At 49.4% G+C, this 26,198-nt stretch overlaps 1 protein-coding gene across 13 annotated transcripts in view; it reads right to left on the reverse strand.

Annotated features, from left to right (window-relative positions):
- Positions 1–5,989: 5,989 nt before the first annotated feature.
- Epb41l1 (erythrocyte membrane protein band 4.1 like 1) overlaps positions 5,990–26,198 on the reverse strand; it is a 127,581-nt gene continuing 107,372 nt past the window's right edge. For 10 of the 13 annotated variants that reach the window (XM_036184389.1, XM_036184391.1, XM_036184392.1 and 7 more), the window contains 8 exons: positions 24,816–25,226; positions 23,184–23,288; positions 20,830–20,910; positions 16,162–16,248; positions 15,193–15,276; positions 12,922–13,002; positions 12,512–12,628; positions 5,990–6,565 (listed from right to left, as the gene is read on the reverse strand). In XM_036184389.1, coding sequence (XP_036040282.1) covers positions 6,557–6,565; positions 12,512–12,628; positions 12,922–13,002; positions 15,193–15,276; positions 16,162–16,248; positions 20,830–20,910; positions 23,184–23,288; positions 24,816–25,226 — 975 coding nt within the window. In that variant the 3' untranslated portion in view covers positions 5,990–6,556. The remainder of the gene's footprint in view (positions 6,566–12,511; positions 12,629–12,921; positions 13,003–15,192; positions 15,277–16,161; positions 16,249–20,829; positions 20,911–23,183; positions 23,289–24,815; positions 25,227–26,198) is intronic. The other 3 variants (XM_036184395.1, XM_036184399.1, XM_036184400.1) reach the window with 2 other exon arrangements.

Consider the following 26,198-nt stretch of genomic DNA (forward strand, 5'->3'; position numbering starts at 1 on the left):
CAGGTGAGTTTCTAAGATGACAGAGCAAAAGACAAATAACCTCTAACTTCATTATCATCCATCTACCTCCTAAGTGGCATACTCCAGCACTATGAGAGTTGTCAACCAAAAGGACCCATAAAGCAGTGCCCAGATTGCTGGGAAACCCCTGCCCTTCCCAGAAAGGTTACAAGTCCCCCAACTAGCCTCATTTCTTTTGCACTATATCTGCATCTCCCTAACCCCAACGGTCAAGAAGTTGATTTGAGTTTATCTCCCATTTCTGTTCCTAGACAAGAATAAGTCTCCCTTGCTGCTAAATGTGTCTTATTGCCAGTGCTACAATTCTAACAAAGAAAAATGACCCAGGATGGGGATGAAAATTTAGTAATTAGTATTCTCAGTCAACAAAAGATTAAGCCGAGGTTCAAAGAGGGGCTACAGGCCCAGAGAACAGAACTAGGCTGTAAAACATGATCTAGGTGGTTCTGGTCCTTGTCTGTCATCCTTCCCCAGTGACAGCTGAATCCATCAATCTGTCCCACTCACAATTTCACAATTCATCTCTTAGGTGGTTGAATCATCTCGGACCAGGCTAGATGGGGCAATCGTGGTTAATCACATTGGGCTGCCCCAAGGTTGGCCAGAGGCGATGTTCACCATCAGGCACATCAATCCCAGCCTGCCCTGTCAGTTCCATTTTCCTTGTGAAGCAGTTCAGCTTCCTCCCCTCCCCTCTCTGCTGCCATCTCCAGAGCTGAGCTCTGTGGTGTGGTCTCTGGGCTTTCTGTTCCAGGTGGCTTCGTCATCTTTTCAGAGACTCGGGGCATTTACCACCGGTCACAAAAGTTGTAGGATATGAAGATGGTGGCCTGAGAATCCAACTTTGTGGACAATGTGCATCCAAATCACAATGTCTTAACTTTGGCACCATTGGTATTCTTGGTTGCTGATAGTTCTGTGCATTGGAAGTTTAGCAGCAAACTGAGGCCCCAATTCATATAACACTGGACAACCGTGACACAAAAGTGTCTCTAGAAATTGCTTCATCACCCTCTTCAACCCAAGCTGAGAAAAACATTGATTTAGATTAACTATCCCAGTCATTCCCTGGAAGCAGAGAGACTAGTTTTACATGCCCAGGAGGTGTGGAGTCCTAATGTTTGTAAACTAAGTCCCATTCCAGGATCCTAAAAGTATCGATCATTAAAAGAAATCTACAAGGAAAACTATGGAACACATTCACAGACCTCCTTGTAGCTGTTGCCCTTCACAACAAATAGGACTCTAGAGAAGACTGGCTTCTTTTCACTGTGTAACCTTTGGATCGTTTAATGAACTGACTTTACAGAGAAAACCAGTAGTAGTATCTGCAATGATAGAAAAATGTTCAGAATGTAAGTTTTAAAAAGTATTTAGAATGGTATGTACAAATGACTCTGAAAAATAAATGTATGTGAAAAAAAAAAAAAAAACACCAAACTTGTTTTGGCCAAGCAGTGGTGGAGCACACCTTTAATGCCAGCACTAGGGAGGCAGAAGCAGGCAGATCTCTGAGTTTGAGGTCAGCCTGGTCTACAGTGCAAGTTCCAGGACAGCCAGGGCTACACAGAGAAACCCTGTCTCAAAAACAAAACAACAAAACAAAATAAAAAAGACTTGTTTTGTGAGGTTATAAAAAGGTGACCTGGGTGATTTTCTTAACAGGATAAAATGGAAAATGTAGAATGTGTACCTTAGGTGACCCAAGGAATAAATTTAGATTTTACATAATTATGAGTTTAATTTTAATCTTTATTCCTTGCTTTCTTTCAGTGGTAGGATGTATGCATGCCGGACAAGTACTGTATTACTTCCTCCCCAACCCCAACCCCAACCCCTAGCACACTTACTATACTCCTCCAGCCCCTTCCACTTATTTCTGTGGACATTCTTTTCTTTGGCAAGTGGCACTAATTATTTACCTTTGGAATTATTTTTTTAATTATTAATTTTTGCTGTAGTGTTGTGTTGTGTTGAACCTATGGCCTAGTACATGCTAGGCCAGCTGCCCTAGCCCTGTCTTTGTTTTTATTTTTGAACGTTTTATGGTGTGTGTGTGGTGTGTGTGTGTGTGTGTGTGTCTGTCTGTCTGTCTGTCTGTCTGCTTGTCTGTCTGTCTAGGGAAGCACATGTGCCATGATGCACACGTAAAGATCAGAGGACAGCTTGCAGAACTCAGATCTCCCCTTCCACTGTGAGGGCCTGGGGTTGTCAGGCTTGGTGGCAAGGACTTTGGCTAGATCTTTACCTGCTGCATCACCTCACCAGTCCCCTCATTTCCTTTCTTAGATGTTTTCAAAGCAAGTCACTTTAAAGAAAAGTCAATAAACGGGATGGGTGGTATGAGGGTGTGGAGCATGTGTGAGGATTGCTAGGCACGCTTTTTTACAAGGCTCCCATACAGGGGGTTTGCTCTTTTCTTTCAGATGACTTCTCCTCTACCTCCCCACTCCAGGTCCTGGGACCTACATACTCACTGTCCCCTCTGCCTACAATGTTCTTATTTAAGATTTTCACCTTACTAGATCTTTCTCTTTATTCAACTCAAAAATGACCTCCTTCTGGATGTCCTTAACTGGCCAACTTCCGTTTTTCCCTTTGTGATGCTGGGGACCACACACAGTGTCGCACATTCTAAGCACACACTCTACCATGGAGCTACACTCTCACCTTTGGCCTTGTTAAAGTGACCCCCTTCAGAATGACCTCCACGGTTTCCTCCGTGTTTTCTTCCTAGCGTGATCTCTCCAACCAGTCTTTCTCATCTCACTGTTTCCTCCACGGGCCTGAGAGCCTTTCACCAGCAAGGACTTTGGCCCCAGGTGCCACTGAACCCACAAAATCTAAGCCAAAGCCACTGGGCCACAGTGGGAACTACAGACTTTGTTGATTAAAATTGTTCTACACTAGAGCCTGGCTTGGTGCATGCCTTTAATCTCAGCACTAGGAAGGTAGAGGCAGGAGAATCTCTTTGAGTTGCAGGCTAGGGTCATATGGTGAGATCTTGTCTTAAAAACAAAACAAAACAAAACAAAAAAAGTGTTCTACGTTGGGATGTCTCTACTCCAGTTCTCTATCAACTTGTACCAGCAGCCAAGGTCAGAGTGGAGAGAGAAAGGAGGGAGATAAGGGAGGCTGAGGGAGTCCATGGTTCAGCATCAAACACATTTATTTCACTTTTATTGAGTATACAAGAACAGAGAGCACACGCATACAGCACGGAGCACTGAGGTGGGGGAGGCGTGGGGACAAGAGAGGAGGGGGGGTATAAAGGAACAGGACAGCATTGCAGTTGGTTGGTAAGGTGCTTTTGAAAAAAATATATATTTAGAGTGATGTTGCTCATGCAATCTCAGGCCAGTCTTGGTATGTGCTTGCAGGATTCAAAAACTGAAACAGGTCCTGGCACTTCCTGTACCCTCACATGGAAAAGATCCACAGAAAGCGAAAGCAGGGAAAATAAGGGGGCGCGAGACGAAGAGTGGGGCAAAGGCTCATGGTGCAACTAGTTTGCCCTGCTCATTTAGTTAAGTGGGATGGAGTAGCCCACGCCACCCGGCAAGTTAGGAGCTGCATCGAAATGGTCACCCAGAACTCTGACTGCTCTCTGAGGCATTTCCCACTGTTACCTGGCCTCCTGGATAGAGAGGTGCCACAGCGAAGATGAGACACACACACACACACACACACACACACACACACACACACACACACACCAAAAAAAAAAAAAAAAAAAAAAAGCAAAGAGAAAAAAGTAGGTTGAAGACAGACAAGACAACGTCCTTTTTCTCTATGGAGTGGAGGCTGAGGAGGAAACAGTGCCCTAGATTTTAGCTTTGCAGGTCCCCTCCTCCCTGGGCAGGGTGCTGACCGCCTCTCTGGGGGAAAAAAAAAAAGGTCAGAACATCCATGGAGTGAGTATCTCCCCAAATTCTAACATCCCGCAAGCTAAACTGGTCATTTCATCCTTGCCCCGTAGCCCACATTCAGGGCAGGTACAACTCTCGGAACAAAGATCCTCCCTCTGAGGTATGTGTATCCAGTGTGTGCAGGCTGTGGAGTTCCTGCAGAGGCAGGTGAGGCCTGAGCCCAATTCCAAGGGGATAGAACCATTCCTGCTCTTGGCTCAGAAGCAGCAGGAGCTTGCATGCTGTAAAGAGTGGGCGGGCAGGAGGTTCTGTGGCTCCTCCAGCAAGAATGGACAAAGATCCTGGAGCAGAGAAAATGCTGTCACAATGGAGTGGAGTGGGCCTACCAGCCTGCACCAGGACATATGGCTAATTCTGCTGTCTGAGAGCCTGGCTCTACTTCTCAGCTGCCACAGAGAGAAAAGCATTCTAGCTTCTTGCCCTGCGTCAGGCCAGCACCTGAAAGTAGGTAAGGTGTACATCGTAGGGTTAACTAATAAGCAGGCCAAGAGGACACTTCTAACCTGGGCCCTCTGAGAGACAAGCGGATGGAAAGAGTGGAGAAGTGTTCTGAAATGAACCAGCTATGGCTAGGGACAGGCTTGTCCAGGGGCTCCCCAGCTCCCGGCCCTTTTAACGTGTCTCCTTCCACCTTGAAAACAGAGCCTGGCACAAATAGGCAACTCATAAACGTTTGCTGAATAAATGTACGAACTGCCTTAGCAGGACTGGGGAGTGAAAATGGGATTGCTGTAGGACACTGTCCCTCAGAAAGGGACACTGCTTGTGGAAAGCAAGCCAGAAGCCTGCATATGCCAGAGTGCAATGCCAAGCTTGTGGTGGGGCTTTCTCCAAAGGCTCCTGTCATCTCAAGGCCATTTCTGAGCGTGGATACCGACTGACTGAAGTCTTGCAAGCCAGGGTCTAATGCGGAAGGAGCCAGTGGGCAACGCTTCCTTGTACCTGCTATTTATTGTTCTGGGATAGGTGAGGCCTTTGGAAATGCAGTATGGGCCTATCATGGCCTTCCCTGTGTTCATGGCCTCTTTATCATGGCTACTTTAGCTCGGGAAGAAGAGAATGAGTCATAAGATGGAAGAGGCAGGGGGGAAGATTGGCTGGGCATTTCAGAAAACCAGGTTAGAGTCACTGCTTTCTACCTCAGCCAGGGCACCACCTCCCTTAGGAGAAGGGGCTGATTGTGACAAGGTGGTGAAGAGCAGGGGGGAAGACATGATGGAAAACAAACCCAAACAAAGACCCTGGTAATAGTAAAACAGAAAGAGAGGACTGAAAACCAAGGCAAGCCCCCTGGAGGTAGGAGGACTGACCTAGGACCTCAGCAGCAGAGTCCTGAGCACAGACCAGGCCCCTGACAGCTACTGCTGGGGGAGAAGGCATGTTCGGGACTACATCTGTGTTGCTTCCTTCTGGCCGAACCCTCACCTCTCCATGGAGGGCCCCCCAGTCTCCCCACCAATCACCCAGTTACAAACACCACACACAGTTTCACTACACTGAATCTGTCAGCCCTACTGGGAGCCGGCCACACCCAGAGTCCAGTGTCCTTGGCTGGGCCAGTTTGGCAAGATCTAGGAACCTTGGGATACATCACAGTCAGGTAATTATAACTTGAAAATGTCAGCTGCATACTTACCAGCACAGTTTATTTTAATATTTTTTTCCTGTTACATGTAATATACATAACTTAAAATCACAGTCATACAATCTCCTACGAGCTGCACCTCCGTCATGAGAAACTGGAAACGTACAACGTCTACTTCCCTTCCCATGGCTTCCTGTTGCTCTTGCAGTCTTTTTCTGCCAGTGAGAGTCATCTGCAGTGGCCCTCATAGGACCAGGAACAGAAGAGGAGGAGGGGAGAGGCAGGAGGGAGCTGAGACAGAAAATGGAGACAAGATGAGCGGGAGTCAAGAGTGAAGCGGGAGGCAGGAGAGAGGATCTCACAGCCCAGTGTCAAGACCCAGAAAATAACAACTGAGTGCTCCTCGCCCCTCCTCCTCTTCCTCCTCCTCCAAGTGGGAGACTTCCATTCTTCCTTTCTTGGAAAACAGCTGACTGCGTGTCTTGCTGCTGTGACTTCTCTTGCTTGGCTACGTGATCTTTTTTTTTTTTTCTTCCTTTGCATTAGGAGCAACAGAGGCTGGAGAACAAATGGGATGCTCACCCATCCTGGAGTGTATGCAGCCGGGGCTCAAGGGGACATCTACAATCATCATGGTCTGCTTTTGTAGTTTGGCAGGAGAAAGGGGTCGGGGAGTGAGAGATTATGATTGTTACATATTTTCCTGAAAAAAAAAAATTTCCACCAATTCAATTTGTCTGCAAAGGAAATGAAGGTTGTTGCAGATGTTGGCTGTCGCCATCAGCTGACTGCTCCGCCAGCCCCAGCAGCCGTGCAAGGACGCAGTGTTTCCTGTATATATATATCTATATCTATATATATATATATATATATATATATGCTTTCCCTTCCCAGTCTCTCATCAGTGACAGTACGTCGCAGCTGGGATGTTGGTGTTGTCGGAGAATCCAGAGTGAAGGCCCCTTCTTAATGGTTCTCTGGCTTGGGTTGGACCAGACACGCCAGCATCTCTTCACAGAGGTCAGGATTCCTGGGTGCCAGAGGCAGGGGAATGGGATGGTGGGAACAAAGGAAGGAAGAGAAGGGACATTAGTGACTTTAACCACTCGCCTCTAAACACACGGCAAGCAGTTCTTCCAGCTGCCCTTTGGCCTGCATCATGGCCCAGAGGGCAAGAGTGACTTATCTAAGGCCACACAGCTTACTTCTGACAGCTAAGGACTGACCTCAGCAAATGCACCTAACTCTGGAGTCCATGTGTGCTTGTTCCTGAGGAGGCAATGCCTTGAACTTTGGTCTGAAAGTCTTTTAAATGGTCCGCTAACGTGGAGATGCTCCAGTTACCATCATTTTACTTTTCTCCCTTGCTCTTCTCTGTTCTGTGGCTGTTTCACCCCGGCTGCAGGTCCTCTATTCCCCACAGACCTGCTGTGGCCTGGAGATTAAATGCCAGACAGCAGCGCTTAAAGAAAAACCAGGGTCTGGATCCCAACTAAGGGTTACCTATAGAACTCAGAGTTTAAGAGTATGAGCTTGGGCTGGCACTGACTGTTCTTCCAGAGGTCCAGGGTTCAATTCCCAGCACCCGCATGGTGGCTCACAGCCATCTGTAATGAGATCTGGTGCCCTTTTCTGGCCTGCAGACATACATGCAAACAGAACACTGTATGCATAATAAATAAATCTTAAAAAAAAAACAAAACAACAAAACAAAACCCTATGAACTCTGCAGTCACACTTCTTGGGTTCAAATCCCACCCCTTAGCCTGTCCGCTCTGTAACTGTGGGCAAGTGTCTCAACCCCTCTAAACCTCCATCTATTTCTCTGTAAAACGAGACCTGCCTTACACAGGTAGAGAAGGCACCGCAGAGGGCCTAACACACAGGAGTGTTGAATAAATAAATGCTGCCTTGCCGTACTTGCTCCTTCACAGCCCCGCCCCTACTTCCCCAACAGCAAGGGCTACCTGCCACCACTGGCAACCACTCAAAACCATTTTGTGCATTGACTCCAGTCACTCACACAGGATCAAGCATAATCGGAGTGTCATAAAAGAGTCTTTTTGGGGTCATTTGACTGAGAGGAAAGCTGGAAGGTTGATGGTTTTGCAAGCTGGTGGTAGGACGAAGGTGAGAACCCAAAGGTTTACTATTTTGAAACAGGTCAATCCCCTCCCCCACATGGGTAAATGTGGGAAGACGAGGAAGCTAGAGGCAGCCAGGTGAGTGTTGTTCTCGTTCTCTCTCTCTCCCTCTCTCTCCCTCTCTCTCTCTCTCTCTCTCTCTCTCTCTCTCTCAAAACAGGGTTTCTCTGTGTGGTTTTGGTGCCTATCTTGGATCTCGCTCTGTAGCCCAGGCTGGCCTCGAACTCACAGAGATCCTCCTGGCTCTGCCTCCCGAGTGCTGGCATTAAAGGCGTGCGCCGCCACCGCCCAGTGAGTGCTGTTCTCTTGCTGGCAGTGTTTGGGAGACAGATCCTCTCTGAGGGGGATGGGCCAGGGGGACCTAAATAATACTGCACATAACAAGTCATTCTTCTTGATTCAGGACAGCCATTGATAGCCTACCATAACTAACAGTAGTGACTGGCTTGCCTGTTATGGAATACTTACTGTGTGCCAGGCACTATGGTAATTACCATACATGTATGAGCTCTATGAGACAGACCTGGGAAGTCATCGTGGTGAGGAACACAGGTGGCTCTGGAGACTTAACTCATTAGGTTTGCCTCTAATCAGTTCATCACGTTCCCAGCACCGTAGCTATGGGCGAGGCAGTTAAGGTCTCTGAGCATCTGTTTTCTCACTTGTGAAATGAATGAGCAGACAGTATGAAGCCTGGCCCCTGGCGCAGCGTAAGCGCCCCACGAATAAGAGCAACGAATACTGTCAGGATTGCCGGTACCCGTTAGCTGATACGAAAACATAAATGCCAGGGTTAAATAGTGCATTACAGTCACAGAGCTGGTGAAGGGAGGGCCTGAACCTGGGTGTGATCGTGCCTGCCTGGAATCCCAGCTCTTTCTTAGGAAAGCCAGGAAGGAAGATATTGAGATCAAGGGCAGCCTGGGCTGTACAGCAAAACACATCTCCAAAAAAGGGTAGGGAGAGAACAAAAAGAGGAGGGCTTGAGATTTGAATTCAGGGCTGTAGGACTCCAGGGCTCTTCTTTGGGGTACCAAGAAGCATCTACCCATTAAGCCAGTGTTTTTCAAGCACCTTAGGAAGCAGGGTTTTATTTGTTTTTGTTTAATTCAGAAAAGACCTCTCCCCAGGGTTAGTGGGAGTGACCCCACTAAGAGTCTGGGATGGCTCCTACTTGGCAATAACTTCTGGCAAAATGTATGGAAAGAGAAGGCAACTTCCGGTTCTCCAGGCCAACACAAAATGGATCTTTACAGAATGATCTAGATGAGAAAATAGGGGTACACAGGGGTACACCGTGGTGTCTGGGGATAGTGGCATTAAACAAAGAAATGCCTCAGCTCTTCACTTTGCAAATGATGAAGCTGAATCCCCCTAATGGAAGAAACTGACCCACTGGTCAGCAGAGTGGCTACAGAGCTGGGCCTCTGGAATCCCACCAGTACAAAGCTCTTAGCATCATGGCTCCTGCATCTGGCTACACAGGGACTTCACAAGGACCAATGTATAAATAAAAGGTACTTCTTGCACAGTAGAGGTTCCAGATCAGACTGTCACAAGGCTTCTCCAGCAGCTTCCCCAGGGGATGTCACCGACTGCACTGACATGACAAGTGACCTATCCTCCACCACTGGGGGAAACGGATAATCAGACGATTGAAGACACTGGGTAACAACAACAATTCACATGGAAGTCAGTAAAGGTGACCAGAATGTTTACCATGGCCAACTTACTCTCCTTCTAGGTCAGGACACACAACAGAAATAGAATACAAGCTTTGTTTTCTAGATATCATTATTAAAATTTAGATCGTTCAGCTGGGCGGTGGCAGCACACACCTTTAATTCCAGCACTCAGGAGGCAGAGGCAGGCCAGTCTGGTCTACAGAGCTAGATCCAGGACAGCCAGGGCTACACAGAAAAGCCTTGTCTCAAAAAACAAAAAACAACCAAACAAAAATACCCAAAAACAAACAAACAAAAAACTTAGATATTTCTAGTTTTCAAAACTTTTTGGATAAATAGAAAACGTTAATTTTTAAATTTAAATTCTCTGTGTGTGAGGTACACATGAGTGCATGTGCATGTTTAAATTGGAGGTCAACTTCAGGTGCTGTGGCTTATCTGTCTACAACAGTTTCTGTCTGTTTGTGTGAGGCAGGGTCTCACCAAGGCCAAATTGGCTGGCCAGCAGACCCCAGGCACCTGTCTGTCTCTGCCTCCCCAGCACTGGGATTACAGGTGAAATTCTGGGGCTCAAACTCAGGTCCTACAATTGCATGGCAAACACTTTACAAACTGAGATATCTTCCCAAAGCTACACAGAGAAACCCTGTCTCGAAAACAAAAAAAACAAAAACAAGCGCACAATCTACTGGCGGTGGTGGCACACGCCTTTAATCCCAGCACTCAGGAGGCAGAGGCAGGTGGATCTCTGTGAGTCTGAGGCCAGCCTGGTCTATAAAGCGAGTTCCAGGAAAGGCACAAAGCTACACAGAGAAACCCTGTCTTGAAAAACCAAAAAAAAAAAAAAGCAAACATGTATCATGGTTTGAATAGCAATGGCCCTGATAGGCTCATATATTTGAATGTTTAGTCACCAGGAAGTGAAACTATTTGAAAATATTGTAAGGATTTGTTGGAGTAGTTGTGGCCTTGCTGGAGGAAGTATGTCCCTAGCGGTGGGCTTTGAGGTTTCAAAAGCCCACACTGGGCCCAGATTTTCTTCTCTCTCTCTCTCTCTCTCTCTCTCTCTCTCTCTCTCTCTCTCTCTCTCTCTCTCTCTCCTCTCTCTCTCTGCCTGCTACCTGTGGATCAGGATGCAGCTCTCAACTATTTCTCCAGCACTATGTATACATGCTGTCATGGACTAAATCCCTGAAACTGTAAGCAAGCCCCAATTAAATGCTTTCTTTTATAAGAGTTGCCTTGGTCATGGTGTCTCTGCACAGCAATAGAACATTGACTAGACACATGTGAAATTCATTTTAATAATATATTTGGGGACCTGGGGTGTAGTAGAATACTTGCTAGTATGTGCCAAGTTCTAGGGATTGATCTCCATTGCCTTAAAAAACAAAGGCTCTAGGAATGCAGCTCAGTTAGCAGAAGGCCTGCCGAGTGTGCAGCAAATCCCTTGGTTTCTAGCACAGCATAAAACCAGGAGTGGTGACATCTGTAATCTCAACACTAGAGATATATAGGTAGGAGAATTAGGAGTTCAAAGTCATCCTTAGCTATAAAGTAAATTCAAGGGCAACCTATGCTATGTGAGACCCTGCCTCCAACAAAAACAAAACAAAGCAAAACCCCTACCTATCATATTACTTAACTCAACATGTCCCTTTTAATTTCGTAAGTATTAAAATTAATGAGACAGTTGATGTTTTCTAAATCTTCAAAATCCTATGCGCATTTAGCCTTAAAGCACATCTCATCTTGGATGAGCCATTTCAAGTACTCAATAGCCACATTTGGCAGCGATTGACATATTGGACCACACAGGGAAAAACACTGCCACCATTACAGAAGTTCTTTCAGATGAGGCTGGTCTAGACCCTGTGTCAACATCCTTCCAAATGGCAGAAAAATGTTTCAGCACTTCTCCCTCTAAGAAGTTGGAACTCAAAGGAAAAGAAGAATTCTTGTACTGCTCTAGGAAACATTCACTCATTTAAGAAAAGGGCCGAGAGGTGACCAGGTGCTATTTGTGAGGTCTTGGAGGTGGCCATTTCCCATTGTAGTGTAATGTATGGGCTGTACACAGTACACACACCTAAGAACAACAAGAGCTTGACTACTCTTGATGGGGGGCTGAGGATGGAACCTGGTGCCTCACTCATGCTACACATCTGCTCTATTAGGCCAAACTCCCAGCCCTGAAAAACTTTATCTCTGTGTATCTCCATGTAGCCCACCCAGGTAGAAACATCCCCTAGAAAGTTTCCTTGCAGCATACACTGGCACATTCTAGAGGCACCGCTATTCTAATTTATGCCCAATGGATAACAATTTTGCCTGCTACTCACTTCCAGTGAATGCAATCACATATAGGTACTTCCTATGTCTGTGAAATTTTGGTCTTCTATATCTGATAAAATTCAGCAAGCTTCCAGAGAGGCAGAAGAACCCTCCCCAGTGTAGGCTGTGAGAAGCTCAACATGTCCCAACACTGTATTATCTGAGACCTTGATGGCACTATTGGGGTCCCCAGGAGTCTGGGCCTGGAGGTCTGAGAAGTCCTGGGTTTATAAGCCAGCAAAGCAGATGGGATCAACGGTTCTAGGCATCACATTCCCTCAGCAGCATCTCATGACCCCTGATGGAGACAGAGACTCGGGGATGCAAATATGGTACCCAGACCAGCCGGGGCTCTATCTACAATCCATCAGTCCCGTCGATCCTTAGCACCCTCCCTTGTCACTGGTGGACTGGCTTTGCTAGTCTTGGGGTCTGAAATTCTAAAGAAACCAAAACACCATCTTCTCTCCCTCCTTCCTTCAGTCTGAAGCAGGACTACTGTCTGTCTCCTTGGAGCCACAAGCCAGGCAGGTGAGGGTCGCAGCTGCACTATCAATCACACCACCTGGGCTCTCAAAGGAAATGACTCTCCAAGAACCTTTTTTTTTTTTTTGTCCAGAGACAGGGTTTCTCTATGTAGCCCTGGATGTACTGGAACTCACAATGTAGACCAGGCTGGCCTTGAACTCAGAGATCTGCCTGCCTCTGCCTCCCAAGTGCTGGGATCCAAGGCGTGCGCCACCACTGTCAAGCTTCTAAGACTCTTTCTGCTTCTTTCTCCTCCCTCCACACTGCTGAGCCCTAGAACCTCACCTGTGGCTTCTTGTCCCTCTCCTCCGGGGATGGGTCTGTTTCTCTGTAGACAACAGCTTTGGTTACCAGCATGTCTGGATGCTGCAGTTTGGCTTCCTTGATGGCCAAGGCCAGGGCCTGGTGGGCAGAAGAGCATAGTGAGGCACCACAGAACGGTGTTTATGACAGAAACTGAACACTAGCCACTACTGCACAGCTGGGGAAACTGAGGCCCAGGAGGGGCCGATGGAAAGAAACAGAGGATGAGACTAGAGTCTGAACCTTCCGCCCCCCTTCAATGCCCCCTCTTGAGGGTCAGCGAGGGGTGGACGCCTTCTCTGCCCGGAAGGGTAGCCACCCCATAGGTCACCATAATGGGAGGGACTGGATATCGTGCTGTACCCTGGGAATGCTGCTCCCTAGCCCCATACCTGGTCTTGATCGACATCTTCGTCCCCGGTAATGATGATTCGCTTCTCGATCCTTGTCTCAGAAAACCCTCCCTTCACAGTCTGTGGAGAGAGAAGGAGAGGGCAGGGGAGAGAAAGGCGAGGTCCCTCTTAGGTCTGCTGTGACAGACCTACACACCTCAGCCTCAGTCAGCCGACCACGCTGGGAGCTGGGAGTTCACCTTTTTCCTGCCCTCCTCTGCATTCTCCTTTTCTAGCTGGAGGACTTGAGACAGCAGCTCCTGACAGGCTGTCATCACTCCCTAGCTACCAAACTGTCCCATTTATGTCCCCCACAGCCAGCTTAGATGCCGCTCCTTGGTTGGCAGGGTCCCAAGGCATCCTGTCCCAGCTCTCCCCAAACACTGAGTCTGTATCTCTTATGGTTTGGGACCTCTGCATGGTGCTGACCTATGTGCACATGGCCTTGCTCACCTCTCCAGGCTTCAAGCCCTGGAGAGTGGGGCTTGTATTTTGGCCACTTCTGTATCCCCTCCTCACTCAGCACCTTTCCCAATCTGACCTGGCCGTGCTGAATGTAAATCTGTTGAATGAACACATGAATGAAATGTGAATGGTGACAAGATTCTGCCTTAAATGACCTGGAACAATCTTACAAAGATACTTTACTGCCTCTATTGTTTTCTCAAGGAGTGGGGCTTGGAAGTAGAGGATGGGCAGGGCCTAACTGTTTGGCATGATCAAGGAGGATGTGACAGAGGGAAAGGCTAGCTGGAGGTAGGCAAGGGTGAACAGAAGGGGCCCCTGAGTGGTGAGGTACAGATGAGCTTTTTCTGAGCCATACACTTGAGGGGGAAGCGGGGGTGCTGGGGGAGGCGTTCCCATAAAACCAGCAAAGAAACCGAGACTGTTCACTCAGGTTTTTTGAGAGGTTGCTTCCTGGGAACAATGTAACAAGGTGCCAATAAGTAGAAAGTGGCAGGCAGGGCCTCCCATAGTGTGGACAAAGGAAAAGTGTTAGCAGCCAGACTTTCCCTTCGGTGGGTCAGCTGGACCTTCAACTCAACCACCCAGGCTCAGCCTGGTTCCTCAGGCCTCCAGCCATGGCTGGGCCTAACCTGTTTTCCCTGGTCATTCAGCTGTGGATGCAGGCCTCCCTCTCAGCCTTTCTTAATTCCTTGATGGTCACAGCTGATAACCCTAGGAATGCATCCCTCCTCTGGCATGTCCTCTTCTGTCCCCAACTCCACCCTGGCCTGAGCCCTCACGCCCAGGCTAAGCTCTCCTCATGCCCAGGCTAAGCTCTCCTTCCTCTGCTTCCCTGTACCTCCCTCCTTTCTTTGCTTTGCTGGGAATCAAATCCAATGCTTTGTGCACATCAGGCAGCCCCAGCCACTGAGCTTCACCCCCAGTCCAGTGAACCTATTTTCGCTGACTCACTACCTAAGTTAAATCTCCTTGTGCCTAACTCATCTGCCCCATTCTGCACTTCCCTGTCCCGAGTGCACCCTAATTTCCCAGCCCCTACGCACTGCTTCCTGGTTCCCTACAAATACAACTCACTGTATTTCCTCCAGCAGCTTGAGAGTCGGGGAAGGTAGATGCTCACTTAGCCTTTGCTTAACAGAGAGGGAAACACCCAATGTCTCTGCCCGCCTGCTAGCACACCTCCGAGATGCCCTACCCCTGGGTGGGCACTCTGCCGCTAGACCAGGACCCTTCTCCAACTCTCTTCTCTTCTCTCTCTCATTTTGGGTGGGTGGCGGGCAGGGAGAGCAGTACCATGATTGATAAGGATTAAACCTTTGCTAGGCCAAGACTATACCACTGAGAAATAGCTTCAGCCCTCTTTACTTTTGACTTTGAAACAGGATCCTGCTAAGTTGCCCAGGCTGGCCTGAACTCTGAGTCCCACATCAGCTTTCTAAGCAGCTAGGATCAGAGGCCTGTACTAGCGGGCCTGGTACATAGCAACTTTTTCCAAATGACACTTCCTGACTTTGGGGAGCTTCCGGGGCACATCACCCTTCTAAATTTGCCTGGCTCTCAAGGCCTGTAAGAAGCAGACATGGTTGTTCACAATTCCTTTGGAGGCGAACAGCTGATCCCACAGACTAGCTGCCAATGCTGTGTGCAAGGCCCCTGCTCCCAGACAACAGTAGCACAGGGCAATGCACTCCAGACTGGCGAAGGTCCCCTCTGTGTGCCTTAGAGAATGAGGAGCCAAGGGTCAGCATGGCAATGACCTTCCCACCTACAGCCCGCTGAGCCCGGGAGCCTGCTGCTACTCACTTTGGTGACATGGGTGGTGGTGGAGGTGGAGAGGGTTTCCGCAGTGGCGCCGTAGGTGCTGGTGAGGACATCTTTCCCGATGATCTGCAGAATATAACCACCCCCACCCCGGGGGTCAGGTCAGGGCACTGGGCTCTGAAGGGGCAGGCGGGACTGGGGAAACGTTCCCAGGGACAAATAGGGGCCCCATGAAGGTGAAGTGTGGAAGCCAGGATGCTTTGAAACATTCATCCTTGTACAAGAACACCAAAATCTTTCCAATTCTAGACCTAGAACATTCCCAAACCCAGGGATCTATAACTCTTAGAACTTGAAATCGCTAAGGCCCAGAGTCCTAACAACAACCTAGAATGGAAGAATCCTAGAAGAATGAATGACCAGATACATCCAGGAAGCAGACAGAGCCCTCTAGGCCCACATCCTGTCCCAGGCAGGAACATGCTCTCTCTGGACTAGACATTAACAAACAGAACGAAAGCACCAGAAAAGACCTCTCGGTGACAGACTCAGGGTCACTGGTGGGGCAGCCATCAACAGAGCCCAGCCTAGAACCTGAGGCTCTGGACTCCTAGTTCCCTGCTCTACAAACTGATGCAGCAGAGAGAGAGAGAGAGAGAGAGAGTGCATGCTCATATGTCCTGTTTACCTCTAGCATCAGACATCATCAGAGTGAATGTGTGTGTGTGTGTGTGTGTGTGTGTGTGTGTGTGACACATCTGCATGCTCATGTGTCCTGTTTACCTCCAGCCCTGATGTCAATGCTTTGGTTACATGGTGGGAGGTACTGATGGGCACCTTGGGGATCCTGTGGACATCATCAATGGTCCTGAGCACTTCACCACACTTGCTGTGGCTGTGTGCTGGCACACCAAGCTCCGAGTCCCCTAGCCCCTCACTGCACTTGCTGTGGCCGTACGCCCGCATGCTCATCTCCGAGTCCCCTAGCCTGAGCTGGCCCTGCCTACTTACCGGTGAAAGAGAACGGATTTCCGTGGCCACCGTCTGTGGGCCTGGGATCATGGCAGCTGCCCCCTTCCCGGACTTGAGACTGTTCTCCTGGGGAGACAATAGTGCTCAGATGGCCAGGTCTCAGGTCAGTAGGCCTCCAGGATAGCCAGGGCATGCGACCGTGTGGTTATCATCCCCACAGGGTTGAGAAGCAACACAGAAGCAGAGAGCTGAGGCATTCATTCATTCATCCCTTACTTGCTCAAGCCCACACACACTTGCATGCTTGCTCACACCCTCACCCAACAAACATTCACTGAATCTCTGCTATTAGGGATGCCAAGGTGAACAAGATGAGGTATTGCTCTCTGGAAGCACTACAAGGAGTTGGGTTGCCCAGGCTCTTGTCCTGGAATTGCTGTGCATCTGAGGCAGAGCCACTTCCTCCCTACTGTCTGAGAATACGGACCTTTGCCTATTCCCATGGAGCCCTTATGCGGAGAACATAGGGAAAGGGCGCTGTAAAGCAAAAGCTGTTGGTGCATGCGGGAGTGCAAGTGGATGAGTCATGTGAATACCTTCCAGCACCTGCTAGGCCCTGGGCCTTCAGCTAGGCATGCGCGTGCGTGAGATCTCATTCAACCTTTGCAAAAGCCGAAGGCAAACTTCGGCAGCAGCCCTACTCTGCAGCGGACACACAGGAGGGAAAACTACAGTATGTGGCTTGCTCAAGTCCTGCAGAAAGACAGTGGCGGAATCAGAAGTTACCTAGGAGATGAGCAGCCTCAAGGATGCTAGTGCTTGTGGTCAAAACCACCACTCTGCCCTTGGAACCACCACCATTGCGCCAGCTCCCCTGGGCTTACCCTGGATCTAACTGCTAGATCTCCCTGGATCTAACTGCTAGATCTCCCTGGATCTAACTGCTAGATCTCCCTGGATCCTAACTGCTAGATCTCCCTGGATTTAACTGCTAGATCTCCCTGGATTTAACTGCTAGATCTCCCTGGATTTAACTGCTAGATCTCCCTGGATTCTAACTGCTATATCTCCCTGGAACTGCCACTGGACTTGGTGTGCTCTATCTGGCCAAGGGACACTAAGGCTCTGTCTGCTGTCTCTCACTTCTACTTAGTCTCCAGCTCAGCTTTGCTATGTAGTGTCTCAGCTAAATGGACCCCAGTCTTGGTTTGTGCACGGCAAGGACCTGGACCACTTTCTTCCTGCCACACCTGCTCCTGCCTTGACTGTAGGTGACCAGTTCACTTGGCACACCATCCTGAGGCACATTCCCTATAATATCTTGGGTCCCAGACTACAGCAGGCGCTTCCAGGTGTTTTCTGGCTCGGGCTTAGGGAACAGCCACCAGTCGCTTTGAGTCCTTCTATCATTCAGACTACGCACATTTTCTTTTTCTTTTTCTTTTTCTTTTTTTTTTTTTTTTCTTGAGACAGGTTTCTCTGTGTAGCTTTAGAGCCTGTCCTGGAACTCATTCTGTAGACCAGGCTGGTCTCGAACTCACAGAGACCTGCCTGCCTTTACCTCCCAAGTGATTAAAGGTGTGCACCACCACTGCCCAGCCACACACAGTTTCTTATTCACTGTCTTCCCTCTTGTCCTGAAGCCAGAGTCCAAGGCTCACTGCCATCTTTGTAGTGAAGACAGAAGCCAGCAAATGAGACACAAGTTGTTCAAAACCTAGGTACTTTCCCCCAACCCCTGCCCTGGCCATCTCCACAGCCAGGCCCATCTCCCGACTCAAGGAAGCAGTTCCTCTCCCTGGGCAAGGTAACCCTCCTGTCTCTCCTCAGGCCTGCCTCCACCCTCAGATACCCAGGGAATTCTACTGCCTCTCTGATGCCACATCCTACCTGTACCAGATCTTTCTTGAACCCTAAGTCTTCAAGACCAATTGTTTCCTGACCTTTTCCCTGGAAATACCCCATAGATGCCTGGCACTAGTCAGATCTGCAGTAGAACTGGTTGCTTGAACCGAACACACAAGCATCACAGTCCTCTCATACTACTCCGAGGGGCATCATCTGGAGGAGTGTGAACACAGACTGCAGGGCTTCCCTGGGGTTTCTGAATTAGGAGCTTTGGAGCAGGGTGGGGGAATGTGCCTTTGCTGCAGGCACCTGGGACCACACTGTAAGCACCACGGGCCAGTAAACACTGTCCCCAGCCCATCTGTCCTGTCTCCTGCACATCCTACCTGTGCCCACATACTGCCCTGTCCTGCTCCAGGATCTCCAATCCCTAACTCTGCTGTATTTACCTTCTTGAACCCTGGCAGTGCCCCAGCTAGCCCTCAGACAGGTTCCCACCTTGTCTTTCTGGCCTCACCTGGGCCCCAGGGCTAGAGAGGCTGTCTCCTCCAATGCTGCATTCACAGTGCCTGGCATAGGACTTCACACATCGCGGGTGTTCAATAAATATTTATTAAAGGAAGGAAAGAGGCAGGTAGGAGGAAGGCAAGGAGGGAGGGAGGAATCTTTGTTCCAGGTCACACTCCACACAAGCCGACAACCTAACTGACACACGCAGCTGATGACATGCTCCTCCTCGAAAAAACGCCATTCCCCTGTTGTCTCCAGGACAAAGTTTAAACCATCCTCCATGGTACTGGAAACACTTAAGCTCTGGTTCAGCCCTTCTTTGCAGCCCTGCCTATCTTCCCTTCCTCTTCCTGTACACACCTAGCAGCTTCCTGCCCTTACACCTGCTCTCCACAGCTGGATGCCTTCTCCTGTGACCATAACTCAATCCTTCACTCACAGCCCTCCTGTCCCTGCCTCGGTGACACCTTCCCCAGATCCTCCTGGCAGAGACGTCACTCACGGCTTCATCCCAGTGGCCCCGAGGGTAACACTGTTGCACTGTTCCATGAGGGCAGGAGAGAGACAGCAGTTAACATCTGGAGGCACTCAGGCCAGGCTGTGCTTAGGGGCTTTGCACAGGGCACTTGCTCATGCTCACAGGAACCCTTCAAGGCGTGTGCTGTATGGCTTCTATCCCACTTTACAGAAGTGGAAATGAAGGGTCAGAGAGATTCAGGTGACTTGCCCAAGGTCATCCAGCCAGGAAGTGAGAGGGTTGGCCCTTGCTCATCACTGTGTGCCCACGACCTACATACATGACAGGCCCCGTGATGACAGCTGAACAAACGAATCCTAAGGTGGCCGTGGGGCTTCTGCAGCTAGGTCCCCGTGCTAGGCAGACAGTAGAGACTCATCAATGTTTTTGGAAAAATGAATGGATGAATGGATGAATGAGGAAATGAATGAAGTTACTGTCTACTCACCATAAAGACAAGCCTATATTTAGCCTACAAGTATCTCAATGCCTCAGAGTAACAGTTTGGAGAGAAAGGACTGACTGATGAGGGAAACGCACGCCCTCTGGTGACTGGTGTGGGTTTACTGAGTCTAGAGTCTGTTGACGTAAAACCCACCTGCTGATGACTCTGACTTAATGAAACTATACTCTCAGGAAGAGGTCAGGTAGAGACAAGGGAAGTCATTCAAAAACAACTCTCAGTAGCTCGAGAAAGATCTGGATCAGACATTGCTACGCTCTGTAGCCCCAGGCCCATGAAGCTCATGTTCACACAGGTCAGAACAGGGGCAGAGCAGAGCGAGTGACAATGAATTGAGACTCCCGGTGTCAGAATGCCTGCGGCTAAACTGGTATTTATCAGTCATGTGACCTTGGGTTTATCCCTTCATCCCCCTGAACTTGTTTTCTCATTTGTAACGGATGTGGGAGAAAGAACAGCGGCTAACCATAGTTCATAACCCGCAGGTCAGGTTTCTCGGGAGACTGCCTGACACCATAACCTATGGGCAGAATGCTCTCTGTTCTATTTTGTTGTGAAGGGAGCTCTAGAGCAGCGATTCTCAACCTGTGGGTCTCGACCCCCACAAGGGTCACGTATTAGATATTCTGCATATCAGATATTTATATTGCAATTCATAACCGTAGAAAGATTACAGCTATGAAGTAGCAATGAAATAATTTTATGGTTAGAGTCACCACAACATGAGGAACTGCATTCAAGGATTGAAGTGTTAGGGAGGTTGGGAACCTCTGCTCTAGAGTCTCATAAGAAGCTGTGAGCCACACAGAATGGGGGTGACTCCTATTTTACAGGCGAGGACACTTGAGGTCAAGGACTTTTCTTTACTGGTCAGACAGCAAATAAACAGCAAAATCTGCAAGGACCCTTAAAAGGTGGCCCAAACACTGGAGTTTCCAAGCCAGGTTCACTGCTGCCATCTACTGGTCCCAGTGAGAAAGTGGTCTGAGACACAAGAAACTGCCGGTGGCTGGTTTGGGCTTGCCGGCAGGAGAGTGTGGTGGGGTGGGGGCTTTCAGGCTAACTGTCTACCTGCAGGTAAGATCTACCTGGTATTGCCAGATTCCTGCATGTCAAGAATCAGGCAGTTCTATGGCCCTCTACTCCTTCACGACTGAGATGGCCCAGATAACTGAGACTCGGGGACCCCACACCCCACATTATTCAGTTTGGAAAACCAAAGACTGACAGTATGTATAACAGCAGTCAAGGTAGCAGAATCTGGTCATCTGTCATCTGTCTGAGGACTTCCTGAAACAGCTGCCATGTTCTGACTCTTGGGGGGGAGTGGGGGTGGGTCAGAGAGGAGGAGCCTCCTGGTCACACTTACCATGGTGGTGGAGATGGTCTCTGTGGTGATGCAGGGGGGAGTGGTCATGAAGTCCTTCCCTACTGGGGCACTGCCGTCAACCTGTGAGGCAGAGGGCGAGGCATTAGAGACGACAGGACTGTGTGTACCCGCAGCATCTATCACCTGTCTCGCAGCATTCCCGGTCACAAAGTGACAGGCTTCGTGACAGGCATGCACTGCTGACAGATTCTTCCCAACCCTTGATCTAGCAATCCATGGAAGTTACCCTTTGATGTCATGATGGGTAGTTTTATGTCAACTCGACACAAGCTAGAGTCATTTGGGGAAAGGGACTCTCAATTGGGAACATGCCTCCACAAGACTGGCTCCCAGGCAAGTCCTGTCAGGCCTTCTCTTGACTCATGATTGGTGTGAGAGGACCCAGATCACTGGAGGTGGTACCATCCTTGGTCCTGGATGGTATAAGAAAGCAGGCTGAAGCTGGGTGGTGGTGGCACACACCTTTAATCTCAGCACTCAGGAGACAGAGGCAGGCAGATCTCTGTGAGTTCAAAATTAGCTTGGTTCTACAGAGCTAGTTCCAAGACAGTCAGGATTACACAGAGAAACCCTGTCTTGAAAAACCAAAACAAAACCAAGAAAGTAGACTGAGCAAGCCATGAGGAGCAACCGGTAAGCAGCACCCCTCCATGGCCTCTGCATCAGTTCCTGCCTCCAGGTTCCTGCCTGGAGTTCCTGCCTGGAGTTCCTGCCTTGACTTCCCTCAGTGATGGATCTTGACCTGAGAGTTGTAAGCTGAAATAACCCTTTCCTCCCCAAGGTGCTTTTGGTCATGGTGTTTTATCACTACAACAGAAATTGGTTCAAAGGTTCACCAAGAAATATGAACAAGGAAACTTTACTACAGCATTGAATACAGGGAAAGATAAAACCCACCACAGAGTCCAGTGATGGGAGACAGAATTAGGACATGATTCCTAAGTGGACTCAGAATAGTGGGCACAGGGCTGGGGACACAGCACAGCTGGGAGAGTGCTTGCTTAGCATGCATGAAGTGTGGGTTCAGTTCCCAGCCCCCATTAAAAAGAACTGGGTATGGTGGTGAGGCCTGTAACTCCAGAACAGAGGTAGAAGCAGGAGGATCAGAAGTTCAAGGTCATCCTCAGTTTAACAGCAAGTTTGAGGCCAGCCTGGACTACCTGGCAGGGACCCTGTCTCATGAGGAGACAAAGAGAGACAGAGGGAGTGGCAGAGAGAGACAGAGACACAGAGGTGCAAATGAGTAAGTTCTAGACTACTTGAGAGCAAAAGGGTACAGTGTAAAAGTCAGTGATCACCTTTACCTGATAACTTTAAGTATAAACAGATGTAAACATCTGTGTTAGCATATGCCTATTTTTTTTCCAGGAGACTGCATAAGAATAGTGTCATCCAGTGTTTGGACATTTTATTTTTGGACATTGTTTTGATGACAAAAGCTGCCAGGTTATGGGATTTGGGGTCATTTTTGGTTTCTTTATACTTTGCATTTAAAAAAAAGTTACTAAAATAAAGCAAGTCAGGGAAGACAAGTGGATTGTCCAAAGTGACCCAGCTCATGATTCTTTTGTGGCACTAGACATCTGCATAGCTCTCACTAAGCATGCTGTGAGTGGGGAAAACTCTGGAAATAACAGCTGTTGGTGTTACTTTGTGTCATATTTTAGGCTGTCGGTGCTAGAGGTGGGACCCAGGGTAAGGCTCTGCCATTGGCCAATCAATCCGCTCAGCCCTCATCTTCGCTGAGACAAGGACTGGTCATCAGGAGAAGGGACTGTGCACTGTAGTCCGTCTGGGCAAGAAAAACCCAGGGGGGGCTCTTGAAGCCCCCCAGAGAACACACGGGAAGTATGTACTGTATGCTGCGTCTGGGCAGGCCAGCTTTCCCAGGGTGCAAGTGAGCTTCGGCTCACTAACACAGACACTCTTTAGTCATCTGACCTTGGTTTGTTCATCTTGCCGATCTATTGTAGAACCTCCATGCATAAGAAATGACCCAGGTGAGCCGTTCTGACCAGTGATTGAGACTTCTCTCTCCCCCAAGCTGCCCTGGGGAAGAACCTCTCCATATCTGTCAAGCCGCCTGAAAGCCATGGTCCTAATCCACTAGGCATGAGAGCTGAGCACTCCCAGGAGGAAGGAGGCAGGATCACCCCCATTTACAGATGGGGACACTGGGCTCTAAGAAGCATGGTCTTTCCCCATCGTTCCCACCTCAGACCTCAGGGAGGATGAGGGAAGGCAAATGTTGACCAAAGGGCTTGGCCAGCTCAGTGAGGACCTTCCCTCATATGCCCGACCCTCGGATCAGGCTACAGTGGGGCGCAGGTTACCTGGGTGCTGTCCGCAGCGGAGACTCTGCTCTGCAGCATGGCTTCTGGCTCAATCTTCTTTCTGATTGCCAGACTGCTGACAGTCATGGTTTCTGCTTTCACAGACTACGAGGACACAAAAGGGACACTTGAAAACTCAAGCCAACTGGGACGCAGGAGGAGTCAATTCCACTTCCAGCGTGAGTTCAGCCTGACCCCGTGCCTCAGGGGCTACATGTCTTTTTGAGGCCATACTAAAAGAATGGCTGAACTCTGCTCAGAGTTTTCCTTACACACATATTGACTCCACCTTTCGGCCATGTCATGTGAACTGCCGTTCAAAGCAAGAACCACACCCATGGGAATTCCCAGGGGCCGCGCAGCAGATGGACAGGTGAGGAGGCTAGCTGGCCGAGAGAAGTGGGAAGCGTGTGGAATTCCGCTCAGGTTTGGCTTTTATAATGGCCTCTATTTTGTTTATTTATTTATATAAGGAAATGCAATGTTGTGGTTTTAACATTAAAGTCAGAGAAAACACATCAGTTGGCCGAATGTGACCCAGGGCCACCAGCTCACAAACTGTACTCTAGGTGTCTCAAGCCACAGGATCAGCTTCTTTTAAGTCTTCTCTTAGGCCGAGTTCATGGCTAGACACACTGCAGGTTTGATGAAAGAATCTACCTTGTCACGCAGTTGGAAGGAAAAGGGAGAATGGAGGGATTCTTCCAGAATCCTGTGATCCAGCCACTCATTCAATTAATCATCCCTTAGTGCCGAGTGAGTGTCAGGCTCACAACCGCTGCCACCTGGCAGAGGGGCAGAGTCACCAGCCACTGTCCTGACTGCACTGGGGAATGTTAGAGCCAGAGCACTGCAGGGCGGAGAAGGATGTGGTGGGGACAGTACAGCCACCCAGGTGGCCAGAAAAACATGGAGAAGGGATGTATGAGCTCTGCCCTGGCTCACTGTAATGGCACAGAAAGGGATAGAAGTCTTCCACCTAGAGGGAGTAAGAGCCCTGGATGGATGAGCTGGTGCTCACTGCCTGGAAGGGAGGGAAGGAGGGAGGGAGAGAAGAAGGGAGGTGCTCAGTTAGAGGTAAAGGGTAAGGATGAGTTTCTGAAAATCAAGGGGGCCAAAAGCAGAGAAGCCCAGACGCCCTACATCCTCCCCAAAGGCCGTGTCTTCTCTTTTTCCGGAGTGTCCACTATCACCCCAAGGTCTCAGGGTCTGATGGGTTTAAATAACGGCTTCTTCTGCAGGCCCCGGTAAAATGAGCCCTGGCCTGAATCAAGAGAAACCACTCAGGTTTCAGACCAGCTGTGGGAGCCTCGAGAGTCCACAGACGCATGCTCTCTGAGGATGCCATGCAACACAGGCAGGGGGGCTAATGAGTCGTCAGTAAGGCTGGCATCACTTGCCCTCAGCAAGTGATGGGGTCCTAGGGTTAAGACACCGTGGAGCACATGTTAGGGGTGAACCAACACAGCAAACATGCGGCCGCAGAACCATGCTGTTCTACGGAGGGGCAGTCATGCAACACTAGACAGAGCTTGAGGCTGCAGCTGATGGCTGGTCTTCTCACACACGGCCCAGAGCCCTCTGAACATGCAGTGCCCTGTTGGACTGGATCTCCATGAAGCTTCACTGTACCTCAAACTGGGGCATTTCTGGAGTGGAGCAGGCCCCTCGGTCTGGGCTGTCCTCGATGCCCCCAGACTCCTCCTCTTGGCTGGAGGGCCCCTTGAGATCCCGGGAGAACACCAAGCCGCCTTCTGTCTCAGAGTCGCTCTTATCACGGTCCAGCTCAGGGAGGCTTCTGGAGAAGTCTTCAAAGGCGCTGCCGTGGTAATCGCCAATAACCGTGAAGTCCACCTCAGCCTCCAGGCTGGATGTGGAGCTGACCGTTATGCTGGAGCACTTGCGTTCGATGGCCAGGTGGTTGTCCTTCAAGAATACCGCATCCCTCTCCTGGTCCTGGTCCTCATCTCCTGTGTCACTCTCTGGGGCACGAGGACGTGGTGGCTTGCCTTTCTCCTCCGAGCCCTCCCTCAGCCCTGCTCTCTATGGCCAGATAAAACCAGGGGAATGGGAATATCGGGTGGGGAGAGAGAGAGAGGTCAAGATAGTGAATGTCAGAAGAAATCTCAAGGTTGCAACGATGTTCCCAAATGGAAGAGCAAGTCAGGAAATGAAAACACGCCCCAGAAAGGTTTCCTTGGAATCTAGCACAAAACAAAATGAAACAAAAAACTTCTCAGAGTGGGGATGCCCCTTTGGAGGGTCTCACATGGATGGCAAAGCAAGCTGACATCCTTCCAGCAAGCTCTGGACAGGAGGCCCCCTCCAAGGCTAGGATCCGAAAGCCTATCAGAAGCAGCATTGTGCGAGAGGCAGGGATAGAGGCCTGGACCACAGGCCCATCCGTGCAGGAGGCATTGAGAGGTAAACTGAGGAAGGAGGTCAGGGATTCAGGGGAACCCAGGAGAGGAGGCAAAGAGGCTGGAGCTGGGAGCTTGAGGAACACAGAAGAAGCCAGCAGCCTGTCAATTGCACTGAGTCTCTGCATCAACTGGAGGGTGGGGGAATACTGGCGCAGACTCTCTGGACTCCAGCTTCCTGGGAGCCACACCAGTGCCACCTTGAACTCTATGGCAACCATGGAGGGGACGTTCTGGCCCCATCAGTGTAATTGACAACAGCAGACCAAGGGAATGCCCAAGGAGAACCAGCAAACTCTGTCCTAATACATTCCTCTCAACTGGCCTGTCAGGGATTAAACACCACACACGTTTTTCTTTGTTTGTTTGGCTTGGTTTGTGACTCTTTTTTTTTTTTTTTTTTTTTTTTAAAAGACCAATCTAACACTCACAAAACGTTTTGAAAAAAAACTCAGCTTCGGGCTCTGGAGGTTCAGTATGCTTCAGAGATTCATTGGTTGACCAGCCTCCACTTGGCCAGGTTCTGGAAGGTTGAGAGGTGTGAGGAATAACATTCCAGACAAGCCAGAGTGTGAACAGCCACAGGGGTTCACTA

The sequence above is a fragment of the Onychomys torridus genome, chromosome 4 (assembly GCF_903995425.1).
Source record: "Onychomys torridus chromosome 4, mOncTor1.1, whole genome shotgun sequence".
NCBI classification, from domain to species: Eukaryota; Metazoa; Chordata; class Mammalia; order Rodentia; family Cricetidae; genus Onychomys; species Onychomys torridus.